We start from the raw sequence: 13,799 nt of genomic DNA, 5'->3' as shown, positions 1-13,799 counted from the left end.
TCTGGACTAGGTGGAGCACTGGGCTAATTCAGTCTGGCAGTCCCCATATTGCTGTATACTGTACCCTAGAGAGTTCTCCAGGTGGGGAGCCCTTGAGGACTTTGGGGGAGGGTTTGAACCAGGCCTTCTGGTGACCGATTTTTCGTAGCAGCATTGAAGAAGCTGTGAACTGAGTCCTCTTTGGCTACAGTTCAGTTCCGGGCCCTGTGCTGGGATTGGACCTTGCAAACATATCTGAATAGCCCCCGACTATAGAATGATTTGGAGAACTTGGGCATGCATCTGGGGGGCAGGGGGAACAGCACCGGTGTTTAGGGCTGATTCCTGCTTTACAGAGTTCTCTCCAGCTGGGGTTTCCTCTCACGTTCTTCAGGCCTCCCATAGGCTTGTAGTAGGGAATGGCTGAAAAAAGTCAGTGCTGTGCTCCTGTAACTCTGTGAGTGAGGCGTCTGCTGCCCCTGCTGCACCACCGAACGGCCGTGCATGGCAGCCGCTGAGGCACTCCAGCCCCCTCTGACTGCAAGGGCTTCGAGAGCACAAAGCTATCAGACTTCCAAGCTAGAACGTTTGAGGATCAGAGCTCTCAGTGTACTTCTCCCAGCAGCAAGATTCATGCCCTCACAATGCTAACCCAAACGGACTCCCTGGCTTGTACAAACAGCATCGCTTTCCAACCCTGTGTTGGTGCAGCAGAGCGAAGGGTATATTAGTCTATTAAGAGCGAGAATATTTGACTTCCTTGAGTTGTATTTGTCTAAGTGTCACCGCTGACTGGATTGTAATTCACACTCTTTTCTCTTTGTCCTGCCTGCTCCTTGCCTTTTGAATTCATGACTCAGTGCATGATGGGAAAGGTATTAGGTTTACCGCTAATGAGGACGTTCTTCCTGATAAGGGTATGTTCAAGACTAATGCTGTTACCATAACAACATTAGCCAGCTGCAAACTTCCCTTGCTTTTGGAAACCCGTTCCAGAGACCTGCCTCCCTGTAGCTCCCCCTAGAACCTAACCCCTTGTGGACTGCTTCCACCCTACAGAGAGCAGCGCCGCGGACTGTGTGACTGACTGCTTGAGCTTGAGATTAATTCACGGGAATGTGCATTCTGTTCTGACAATAAAGGGTTAATAAACAGTCTTTGCCAGATGCTACAGGCTGTCCTTACCCTCTGCTATGCCCGACCTATGGCTGTGTGGTCACTACTAGATGTGCACGCTCACGCTGCTGAGGCAGGTTCTTCATGGTACGGGGTAATGTGTCATACATACGCGAGGGTAGGGCTCAGCGGAAGTATTTGACTTCGAGGGGGAGCTAGAAGTCCTGCCACTCACTCGAATCTTGCTGGGTTTCAGCTCTCCAATTTTTGTACGTTGCCCAAAGCTTTTGGGTTTTGTTTTTTAAGTGAAAACGTATCTGTAACGTGTTGCACTTGTGATCTCAGTGTACAGCCCTCACTCTCACATATCACAAATCTAGCAAGATTTCCATGCCCAAGTTTTAATTGTCACCACCACCAAGAAATTAGTAAATGGTGTAGAATGTTTATGCCTATTTGCCATCTACAGATATTCCCAGCCCTCTGTGTATAAGAGCACTTCAGATAAGAAAGCAGGATCTTCTTATAAAAAGCAACAGAGTTAAGATAGACAAGCCCCAAACTGAATCAGCTTTAAAATCAATGGGCCAGATTCTGCTCTCACCAGTGTAAGTCAGGGAGTGGCTCCTTCAGAGTCTGTCAGGTTACACTGGGGTAAATGCAATGCAGATCAGGCCCAACGTAATTTTGGTAAAACACGGTGCATGCTCCCCAAAACAAGGGCCATAACATTGAAAAATGCCAGCTTCGTTACTGGATAGCTTGCAGCACAGCTCCGTGCCTTGGGTTTCTTCCAAAGCAGAGTCATGCATGTCACTCAGTTCCTGTACTCTGAACATTCTCTCGGTTTTTGTGGGCAGGAAGGGCATTGAAATATACAAAGTCCCTGAAGTGCCTGGAGGGCAGTTATCTTTGTGGTTTTTCTATATATGTAGAGAGAGAAGCCAGGTTACTGGCATTTTTATCGATATGCCAGTAACCTGGCTACTCATCAGAACAATGCTGGAAGAGAGTGAAGGAGCAATACATGCCAACAAACCAAGGCAGGGGCTAAAATTAGACACCCCCCCCAGCCTTGATAGAGTGTTCACATTCTGTTCCTTCCTCTCTGTACTTAGTCATTTTCTACTAGTGCACGGTCTGCTGATCGGGAGAAGATACATTCAAGAAAACCCACTCAGCCTGTTCATATCTTAAACGAGTGTTTAGTGCTCCCAGGGCATGATAAATAAATTAGAGCCTTCAGGTGCACTCCCCAAAAAATCGGTTACGGTTCAAGATGCATGAACGTATGTCAAGGTGCCTTGGTCCCTGTGCACTCACTGCCTGGGCCGTGCCGTACGCACGTCAGGAAATGGCCTACATTTGTTTACATCCTCCTCTTTTAAAATGACTGGGCGATTGCTGCCTACAGAATACCCTTCAGACATGTGAATTCAGTCATACATTAGAGCAGTGTTTCTCAACCCTTTTGTGCTGGTGACCCCCTTTGGACTTAAAAAAATGGTGACCCCCCCTCCCTTAAGCTTGGGGGCTCGGACTTCAGCCCGGTTCAGGGCTGAAACATGTAAATTAGCTTAGTGGGGCCCCAGGCAAGTTGCCCTGCTTCCCACCCCTAACACCAGCCCTGCTTGCAACCCCCCATAATCCCTCTTGCAACCCCCCTGGGGGTTGTGACCCCCAGGTTGAGAAACACTGCGTTAGAGCATTGAACCAAATTTTTTTTTCAGTGCTCTCTTTCAAATTTTGTCCTGAATTTCACTCAAACACAACATAGCATGAGAATTTTAAAGCTCATTTGACCTCTGTCCCTTCCCCGGGCCTGTTCTATTAAAACATGCTACCTTTTCCTTTATGAAACTACTCACTGGCTAACTGAAAAAGTAGAGTTTCCAAGCAGCTTGTGAACTCTTAACTTTCCTCATAGTCTTATATGGCTCATAATGGTCTGAAGGGACTCCTCTCTTCCTTGGGGGATGGAGGCAGTGGGAATCATAGCTTTTATCCAGTGTGGAGGTACAGAACGCTGTTTGGAAGACTGGACATGTACTTTGGCTCAGAGCAAATTTAGTATTAATCCTATGTCCTTATCCCTTGTTTCCAAACCTTCCCCCCTCTGTTTTCACTAGTTCTGTTTGCATGGAGGGAAAATGGTGCTTGACCCGGGTCACAGGAATGCCTGCATGTGTGCAGTATCTTAGTAGGAACTCATGAGCAGATGCTCTCTGTTGGGATCCATTGTAGGTTTTCAAGGCACTTCAAAAACCATGCTTTAATCCTTCGTAGTGTGAAATCTTTGCAGTATAATTACTTTTATAATCTGTTCCCAAAAGTTGTAATGTATATGGTGTGTGTTTGGCCTACAAATGTGATGTTGGATCGACCTTTGAATTAACATCAAACTAGAAGGGTCTGCAAGGAAGCTGGTTAGATGGGGTAACTTACTGCAAATGGGGTATTGCCTTGCTGAGCGCATAAGCCGAAGCTGGGTGCCAATAAACTAATCTTTCGGTGTTTGTCAATCTCTGCATCAGGTTCTGGTGTGGATGATCCCGTGGGTGAAGTGTCCATACAGATCGACCTGTATACGCACCCAGGAACTGGTGAACACAAGGTCACAGTGAAAGGTATAGTAAAGCAGGAAGCTTTGTATATAGCCGCTCAAGCATTGCGGGTGCTAACCTCTGCCCAGCAGGAATGAACTGGTACTAGTGGACTGCAGTGCCCGTGCTGTAGGCTGGCATAGATCAGTGTATCTGATTTTGTCCAGTCTGTGGGTAGAATTAACAATTGTACTAAACGAAGAACAAAACTGGGCTCCCATCTGGCCTAGCCAGAGAAACAGCATCATGATGGCAGTGGTGTCCAAGCTCACCCAGTCACCTGGTGATCCACAGTTCTCTCCTTTTTGAAAGTAATTTTGTGGAACACACTCAAGTCAAATACATGGCTCTCATCAGGCCTGCAGATATCCCACCATACTGTGGTGCTGTGCACAGCAAGGCATAAAATAACATTCGTTAAGGAACCATTCCATTCACTGAGCCACCAGAGAGCAAAGTCTGTCCACGTTCAGGACTAAGCCAAAAATCCCTGATGACCAAATGGGCTACCTCTTCCTCCTCCCTCTCCATGGCTCCTTCTTAGCCCCGGCCTACATGGGCGGGGGTGGTATTGACCTAAGATACGTAAGTTCAGCTACAGTATTCGCGTAGCTGAAGTCGGCGTATTTTAGGTCGACTTACCTGGCTGTGAGGACGGCGGCGAGTCGACCGCTGCCGCTCCCCCGTCGACTCCACTTCCGCCTCTCGTGAGCTGGAGTTCTGGAGTTGATGGGGAGTGTGTTTGGGGATCGATTTATCGCGTCTAGACGAGACACGATAAATTGATTCTCAATAGATCGATCACTACCTGCCGATTCGGGTTACTTTCTCGTGAGCCGATGTTTGCTGCCTTTAATTTGTTTTCTTTATTTCTTCAAATGTACAAAAGTCTCTCTAAGGCCCCCATTCCACAGAGTAAAACCCACACTGTAACAGTGGGGTTCCCTACACATAAATGTCCACCATCTCTCCGCACAAAGGCCTGGGGGAAAAGGTGAGTTTTACAGTGTGTCTAGAGAGCTAACAGATTTGGCCTCTGGTGGCTGGGTCTGGAGGAAGATCTCTAAGGCTGAGAACCCGTCGCAGAGAAAACCTTGCCAGAAGCTGCAGCTCATGTGGCTTGCCGCTAGCCATAGTATCAGAGCACTTTCTTTTCCCCGAGTGACGACTCAAACTCATCCCACATAGGACTCCGTGTTACACCAATTAGAGAAGTGACGGTAAGAAGGGAATAGTCTTGTTTATAAAAATCAAGAGACCCAAGTGTGTCTGCTCTCCCCAGCTAAATTCAAGGAGATAGACACTTCAGTGGGAGGCTTGCCCACATTTGGAATGGCAATGGGGAGCTGCAGATCAGCATTAAGGTGCACTGTCAGAGCTGTGTGCCTCAAACTGGCTGGCTGCCTGCCTTCTGCCGATTGCAACTATTACCAGCCTCTTGCTTTCCTGAGTACGGAATTCCCTCCACAGAACTTTAAATCATGAATAAAAACCATGTAATTTGTTCAGTAAAATAATATATCCCAGCCCCATGTGAGTTCAGGACTGATCTCTTTCAGAGCAGAGCCTCTGAACTGTGAAATAAGATCAGCTGGGAAGCCTTTAACCAGAGGAGTTGTTTTGTGTGATCTTTGTGGATAGCTCAGCATTAAAATCTGCCTAGAGCAGTTTGAACAGATGAACCTTTCTACAGAGGAGCCTCTGATTTTCTCTCTCTTGTCTAGTTGTGGCAGCCAATGACCTGAAATGGCAAACATCCGGCATGTTCCGCCCGTTTGTTGAAGTCACTATGATTGGACCTCATCAAAGTGACAAGAAAAGAAAGTTCACAACCAAATCAAAGAGCAACAACTGGGCACCCAAATACAACGAAACCTTTCACTTGTGAGTATGAAAGAGAGGCTGAGGGTCTGCCTTGGGAAGCACGTGCAGAGCACAGATCACGTCGCTGCTACGTGCAATAGAATGACCTGTTGGTGTCAGTAAGGTAACCGGAAGCAGCAGGTGCGTCTTAGGTCCAGTATTTTGGCATGAGGAACCAATTCATCATGACAGTGCTGAACGGCGGCTGCTGCTGGAACACTGATTTCAGGGACAGATGTGTACAGTTCATGACTCATGTAAAGAGCATCTGTCCGTTACCTTCAGACATGCGTATTGTGTGTGTTGCTGCACATCAGCCTGCTTTATGAGGATCCCTTATTTTAATGAGTCATCGCTTTTGTTGGTAGAGTTAAGGCTGAAATTTCCTCATGTGATAGCAAAAGTCTTCCCATTAGTTTCCATCTTTACTAGCCACATGGGAGAAGCAGCCCTCTAAACCTGTTCCAAGGATACCATCTTCTCCCATGGCTAGAAATGCAGCAGTTCTAAACACTGAATATTGAACTTCTCAACTGGCATTTCATTAATACAAAGCGCCCTGCCCTCTGAAGGTCTTACAAACGGAGCAGTAGACTAGTCCTCATTCAACTCCGTAGCCCGAATGAGAGAGGTTAAATATCACTTGCAAAAGATTTTGGAAAAAAATGGAGCTTGTCACTTTTTTGCTGCTTTGATTGTAAGGAAGGCTGGAAAAGGGTTTTTCCAAAATGTGGCGAAGAGGATTCTGCCCTTTTTTTAACCTTAAAAATATGAGGAAGGTTAAATCTCTGGTTTTGCTGGGGGGGCTTGCTGCGGGGGAGTCTTTGGGATATCTATTCTAAGCTCTCACCATCACTGAACAGGGGCCTCCTCTCTCCAAAATGTCAAGTTGTGAGAGTCTCAACAAAAACAATGGTTTAAAAGAGTCTGACTAAAAATCCCTTCTCTCCGTAGCTCAAATTTTGCTCTCTTGACTCTTGTGACATCATCATTTTACTAGTTCTCCAGTTATCATAGAGTACTCCACGCTAAACAGGACCTGAATTTCTAATATGAAAAACAAGCAAAAAGGTGAAAAATGGAAGTCAGGTTGTCTTAATCCCTCATAAAGAAACAAAGAATGGCCCCTTTTGTTTTCTTCGTAAAACACCTTTACGGTGTTCTGCTTTGATGAAGATTTTCTTTGGAAGTGAAGTTTCTATGGCAGGCTCAGAGCCCTAAAATGTGCCCAGGGTGATGGCACATTCCTGTTGTGACAGCTCTGGGAGTTGTTCCCCATGTAATTGCCATGACTCTCACTAAATAAATGTGTCTGTATAACATTTTTAACAGGATTCCCTTGTTGCAAGGGGATCTAAGGAGACAGTGTGCTTCCTGCTTTAATTTGAGTAATTTGTGCCTGTCATTTTCAGCATATTGGGGAATGAAGACGGCCCAGATGCCTATGAGCTCCAAGTCTGTGTGAAAGATTACTGCTTTGCTCGGGAAGATCGGGTCCTGGGGATAGCTGTGATGCAGCTCAGAGATATAGCGGACAAAGGAAGCTGTGCTTGCTGGTGCCCACTAGGGCGTAGGATTCACATGGACGAGACGGGGCTCACGGTCCTGAGGATTCTTTCTCAACGAACCAATGATGAAGTGGCCAGAGAGTTTGTAAAGTTGAAATCTGAGTCCCGCTCCACGGAAGAAGGCACCTGAACTGAGCTCTGAACATTCCCCCTCTCGTTTTCCTTGTGCCAATATGTGCAAGTGTTCAACCATTTTCTTTTCTTAATTACAAAAAGTTTTTCAGTTAGTCTGTGTTCGCTCCAATAGTGCACGGGGCGTGCAGGAAACAAGTCCACCAATCTGATGTGAATTATTTATTTTTAGTGGCTGGGTAAGGCATCCTAGAGAACGAGACACACACTTTTTAGTTCAGATGCAAATTGTGCTTTGTACAAAATGGTTGTCCGTCTGGGCTGGGCACGCTGGGTGGTGTGGAGATGGAGCGCTGTGATTTGATCCTCTGGAATTGGCAGACATGAAATGTCTTCAGAATCAAACCATGAAAGAAACCACTCAAATGTGCTGGGAGGAGAACGCTGCTTTTGGCTGCTGGGAAAGCGCGGTTGTGCCCCTTACTGCCAAAGGAGGTTCTTGTGTCGAGAGTGCCAGTACATTCCCACGTGACACGCGGGCACCTCAGCATCAACTTCAGAAACGCGGCTTGTTTTTTAGACGCTGCAGCTAGAGTGAACTCTGACCAAGATGGTGCTGTCATGAGCAGAGTCAGCACAAGCCAGTCAAGAGCCCGGGTGCCCAAGCCTGTGCCCAAGCCTTTGCCCAACTGAGAGCTGCAGAGACAGCTAACCAGGAGCAGACCACCGCTGAGCACGCTGTCACTAGTTGGTGCAGCCGAATCGCTGTGAACTGAGGGCTCTTGCAGGCTGCTAGATTCCACGAGCCATACTCTGAGCACCTCTGTCCCATGGAGCAAGCACTGTGGTGATGACACATTCAATGGCTGCTCTGTTGTGTTTAACTTCAGCACTGTACTATTATTAGGTTTTTGACATGTAGCAAACGCGGGGGGTGGATTTGAGTTGGTGGTTCAATATTTACAAGATTTCAACTGCATTTATTTCCATGGAGTAGCTGAGGATTCCTTGCTATGTACCCTGATGCAATGGCCTGTCTGGGGCAGATACAGCATGTGCTCATCAGAAAGAACTCTGTCCATTTACACAGGCTGGGTGGGGAGGGATCTCTCTTGATCATGAGCTTGCTGTTGGCCATGCAGAGGATGGTTTGCATAAGTATGACTGTCCGTCATTCTGTGAATTCATGTCACCATGGGAAATATTTTTGCACTAGATAAAAGGCGTGTCCAATTTGTTTCTTGTAAAAGGAGAAGTCCTGAGCAAAGATGATTACTGCATTGCCTTTTAACATATTTCTTAGGTTGGGAGACAAAGATTAGGGTTTGTACTTGAGACTTCTTTTCATTCCTGTTTGCAGCCAAGTGAGCACTGTTACACTCTGAAAACGGAAGGTGGAACAAGCCAGTCCTGGCACATAATGTACTGTAACACTGTCAATAAAGTCAAGGACTGCATATTGGGTGATTTCTTTTGTATTTTATTTTCTATTTTTCTCGGACATTTGTACAGCTGTATGATATGAATCTTGTACTTCACAGGCCTGCTTGTAGAGTTCTCAGAGACTGCATATCTGCTTTGTTATTGTCTATAGATGTACTATAATAATGATCTTCAAAACTCCAAGCTATTGTTATGATTTTTAATCATTGTCTGTGCCATTGTTTTAGGAAATGATAGTACAGTCTTTAATAAATTATCGTTTAGCAGCGGTCACTTCTATGCTTTTTGCCTATGACTCAGCCTGTTCAAAACTCATAGTCTCTTTGGTGCTGCAAGTTCTCCACAAGGATATGAACTGTAATTGGTAAATCCTGAGCAAGGTGGAGAGATGCTCAGGACTGAAGGGGATAGGAGAGGCTGTATGAGATTTTTCCTCTGTTTATGATGTTTGAAACACAATTCAGTTGAGTGCTCCGTGTTGTTTCACTTGTGTTATACAATGTGGGTGTCCTCACAGAGACCACTTACCTGATTTGTATCCCCTGGCTGCTTTACTCGCCTGTCTGTTCTCTGGAACCTTGAAGGACCAGATCAGTGTAGCTACTGTGACTGTATCAGGCAATGGGATCTGGCCTGCTGGAGGTTGAATTTTCCCAGCTATCTAAGGCTCTCTATGCCGTGCTGGCAAGCTGTGATGTGCATTCATTTGTTTTCCATCTGTTTTCCCTCTGGAGTAATAGCTGCACACACCGTGTAGAGGGCCAACTATTCAAAATAAAAATGGAGGAGAAAGCTGCCCCCCGGGCCTGATTGATCCTTCTGTTAGGCAGCCTCAGTGGAATCACCTTAACCGCTTCCAGATTTACCAGAACAAAGCCCAGACAATGAAAGTCAGCACTCATCACTGTGCTGAGAGAAGGGAGAAGCATTCGAGTGATTTGCAAACTCGTCTTCAGTTACTCTGTGAGACTAATCACATCACTCTGTGTCACTCTGGTGTTGTTTCACAGTCTGACTATTTGGAGTGTACTAACTAGTGCTAACTGTTGCAGTGAAGACAAGCCCAGAGTGACTGGATGAGCAGCTGCTGTGTTGTGCTAACCCAGGCTTTAGCTTGCAGCTGTGTCCCCACTACATTGTGTCAGCACCACTTGATCTTGAGCCTTTCCCCGACGGGCCAGCTCAAGTTTTTAAAGCGCCACTTACCTTGACCTACACATAGAATCGTAGGACTGGCAGGGATCTCGAGGGGTCGTCCAGTCCCCTGCACTCATCGCAGGACTAAGTATTATCTAGACTAAGCAGTTCTCAAATTTTGGGTGAGGACCCTAAAGTGGGTCATGACCCCATTTTAAAGGGGTCGCCAGGGCTGGCATTAGACTTGTTGGGGCCCAGGGCCAAAGCCCAAGGTGTTCAGCCCTGGGTCGTGGGGGCTCAGGTTACAGGCCTCCTGCCTAGGGTTTGAAGCCCTTTGGCTTTGGTCTCCCTCCCCCAACCCCACCCACCCAAGGCAGTGGGGCATGGGCTTTGACTTTGCCCCCGTCTGGGATGGTGGGGCTCGGGCAGGCTCAGGCTTCGGTCCCCCTCCTGGGGTTGTGGAGTAATTGTCCGAAGGGGGTCGCGGTGCAATGAAGTTTGAGAACCCCTGATTCTAGACCAGTGGTTTTCAAACTGCGGGTTGCGACCCAGTAGTGGGTCGCAAAATGTCAGGCAGTGGGTCACGGCAGCTCTGGTTGCAGGCATCAATAGTTTTCTTCAGCTGGGTCGCCAGAAAACATGTTTAAAAACCACTGATCTAGACCCTCCCTGACAGGTGTTTGTCCAACCTGCTCTTAGTAATCCCCAATGATGGAGATTCCACCACCTCCCTAGGCAATTTATTCCAGTGCTTAACCACCCTGACAGTTAGGAAGTTTTTCCTAATGTCCAACCTAAACCGCCCTTGCTGAAATTTAAGCCCATTGCTTCTTGTCCTATCCTCAAAGGTTAAGAAGAACAGTTTACTCCCTCCTTGTAAACAACCCTTTATGTACTTGAAAACTGTTATCATGTCCCCTCTCAGCCTTCTCTTCTCCAGACTAAACAAACCAAATTTTTTCAATCTTCCCTCATAGGTCATGTTTTCCAGACTTTCATCATTTTTGTTACTCTTCTCTGGACTTCCTCCAGTTTGTCCACATCTTTCCTGAAATGTGGCACCCAGAACTGGACACAAGACTCCAGCTGAGGCCTAATCAGTGCAGAGGAGAGTGGAAGAATTACTTCTCCTGTCTTGCTTACAACACTCCTGCTAATACGTCCCAGAATGAGGTTTTCTTTTTTTGCAACAACATCACACTGTAGACTCATGTGACAGACCCAGACCAATGGGGTACAGGAGTCTGGTAGAAGGCAAATACACTGGCCACTGGATGAATAGTTTTCTGTTCCCTGAGTGACCAGAGCAGGGGCTGCACTAGAGCAATCAGGAACCTGCTAGATCAATTATGGCAGGTAGACTAATCAGGACACCTGGTTTAAAAGGACCTCCCATCAGTTAGTGGAGGGGTGCAAGGAGCAGGGAGTGAGAAGGCATGCTGCTGGCGGACTGAGGAGTACAAGTGTGATCAGGCTTCAGGAGGAAGATCCTGCTGTGAGGATACAGAAGGTGCTGGGGGGAGGCCATGGGGAAGTAGCCCGGGGAATTGTAGCTGTCACGCAGCTGATACAAGAGACATTGTAGACAACTGGTATCCACAGGGCCCTGGGCTGGAACCCGGTGTAGAGTGCGGGCCCGGGTTCCCCGCATCCTCCCAACTCCTCATCGGACACAGGAGGAGTTGACCTGGTCTGTGAGCAACACTAGAAGGGAAGGTCTCATTTGGAAAAGGATCTGGCCTGTCCCCGACCCGCTACGTGGATCAGCAGAGACTGTGGAGACTGGTCTCCATTTCCCCCATGCTGGCCAGCGATGAGGTTAGCTGAGTGAACGGCAGGTTTGAGCCTCTAGCAGAAGCAGCCAAACTGAGGGCTGCTGTGAACATCTGAGGCGACCAAATCTGCCAAAAAGCGAGGACCCACCAAGGCAGAGGAGGAACTTCGTCACACTCATATTTAGCTTGTGATCCACAATGACCCCCAGATCCCTTTCCGCAGTGCTCCTTCCTAGGCTGTCATTTCCCATTTTGTGTGTGTGTGCAACTGATTGTTCCTTCCTAAGTGGAGTACTTTGCATTTGTCTTTATTGAATTTCATCCTATTTACTTCAGACCATTTCTCCAGTTTGTCCAGGTCATTTTGAATTTTAATCCTGTCCTCCAAAACGCTTCCAACTCCTCCCAGCTTGGTATCATCGCAAACTTTGTAAGTGTACTCTGTATGCCATTATCTAAATCATTGATGAAGATATTGAACAGAACCAGACCCAGAACCAGTCCCTGTGGGACCCCACTCATTATGCTCTTCCAGCATGACTGTGAACCACTGATAACTACTTTTAGGGTGACCAGATCGGGACAGTCCCAATTTTGGGGACTTTTTCTTATATAGGCTCCTATTACCCCCCACCCCCGTCCTGATTTTTCACATTTGCTGTCTGGTCACCCTAACTACTACATGTGTGTGTCTGATATTTTTACTGACGAGAGAAAGCTCTTTGTATCCATTCAGATCCAAACTGAACTTGCCAGTTCTCTTAATACCTGTGAAAGCTGCTGCTATGTATCATAGAATATCAGGGTTGTAAGGGACCTCAGGAGGTCATCTAGTCCAACCCCTGCTCAAAGCAAGACCAATCCCCAATTTTTTCCCCAGATCCCTAAATGGCCCCCTCAAGGATTGAACTTACAACCCTGCGTTTAGCAGGCCAATGCTCAAACCACTGAGCTTATCCCTCCCCTCCCCAATGTCTACCCAACCTGGGAATTACACCTCCCAGCTGCAGTGTAGATATACCCTGTGTGTCCGAGTCAGGTGAAATCCTCATATAACGATGGGATGTTTAGAGTAAAGAAGGGTTACTTGCCTCACAAAAAGATCAGATATTTGTGTTTCATGCTCCTTTAATGCGTAGAGGAATAGCATATTAGTGACTTTTTTTTTTTTGGTCTTTTCTCCACCTTTTGCTTCCCTTGCTTTGTTCCTTGACTTTCTTCCCATTCTCTGGAATTGTACTAATTCTCCTAGCCCCATGTGGGCAGACTCAGGCCTGGTTTACACCTAAAAGTTAGATTGACCTAGCTACATCACTCAGGGCTGTGAAAAATGTTGGGTCTTGTGCGACCTAACCCCGGACCCCTGTAGATGCAGCTAGAAGAATTCACTGCAGCGATGGAAAAACTCTTGTGGCGCTTGTCGTGTAGCCATATGCTCAGCAAAGAGGCTGTTTCTCTAGGTCAGGACTGAAGGCACCTTGGCAGAGCAGTGTGCAAGATGCTTACACAGCTGCTCTGCCACTGTCCTGTGGATAAACACTTGGCGCTTCTGCAGACACTTCACAGCTGTTAATTCATAAAGCCTGAGATCACTGTGGGGTAGGTGTACGCTGTCCCTATTTGACAGAGCGGGGATCACTGTGCAGAGCGGGGAAGTGACTTCACCGATGTTCCACCTCCAGTGTGAGGCAGTGCTGGGAACAGAACCCACAACAGTAGATCTAAATTCACAGACCAAAGCCACCACCCCTCTCCCCGTGTTTTGTGCTTTGCTACTGGTAGCTTATGTCAAACAGCCTCCACCAGGGAGGGTAAAGAGGGAAGAATCATTTACAGGCTCCCTAGGTAAGGGCTATAAACAAACACAAAAGTCATGAAGGAAAATTGGACTGGGCTAAAAAATAAGAATGGAGCAACTCAGAGAAACTGCCCAACTAAACCTGGATTGGGCTGTGCAGTACCTGTGTCCCTAATTAAAACCATCACACAGGGTTGCTCTTCCCATCAGTCTGTCTTCAAGAACTGAAGAAGCTGCTGCAGTCAGAGCCACAGCCTGGCCTGCTAGTCACCGAAGTTGGTCCAGGAAGAGAGATTCTCTCAGGACCTTGTCTCTCCGCTCCTTGAGAGGAGCAGTTCAGCTGTTCGGATGAGTCATAGAATCATAGAATATCAGGGTTGGAAGGGACCCCAGAAGGTCATCTAGTCCAACCCCCTGCTCGAAGCAGGACCAATTCCCAGTTAAA

At 47.1% G+C, this 13,799-nt stretch overlaps 1 protein-coding gene across 9 annotated transcripts in view; it reads left to right on the top strand.

Annotated features, from left to right (window-relative positions):
• The window catches only part of UNC13B (unc-13 homolog B), a 381,168-nt gene extending 372,261 nt beyond the window's left edge, over positions 1-8,907 (top strand). For 6 of the 9 annotated variants that reach the window (XM_073343304.1, XM_073343298.1, XM_073343303.1 and 3 more), the window contains 4 exons: positions 840-896; positions 3,630-3,722; positions 5,423-5,582; positions 6,974-8,907. In XM_073343304.1, the coding sequence (XP_073199405.1) occupies positions 840-896; positions 3,630-3,722; positions 5,423-5,582; positions 6,974-7,259 (596 nt within the window). In that variant the 3' untranslated portion in view covers positions 7,260-8,907. The remainder of the gene's footprint in view (positions 1-839; positions 897-3,629; positions 3,723-5,422; positions 5,583-6,973) is intronic. The other 3 variants (XM_073343305.1, XM_073343307.1, XM_073343299.1) reach the window with 1 other exon arrangement.
• Positions 8,908-13,799: the final 4,892 nt, after the last annotated feature.

Source organism: Lepidochelys kempii, chromosome 5, assembly GCF_965140265.1.
Source record: "Lepidochelys kempii isolate rLepKem1 chromosome 5, rLepKem1.hap2, whole genome shotgun sequence".
Classification (NCBI taxonomy): Eukaryota; Metazoa; Chordata; order Testudines; family Cheloniidae; genus Lepidochelys; species Lepidochelys kempii.
This window is presented reverse-complemented; position numbering and strand designations above follow the sequence as displayed.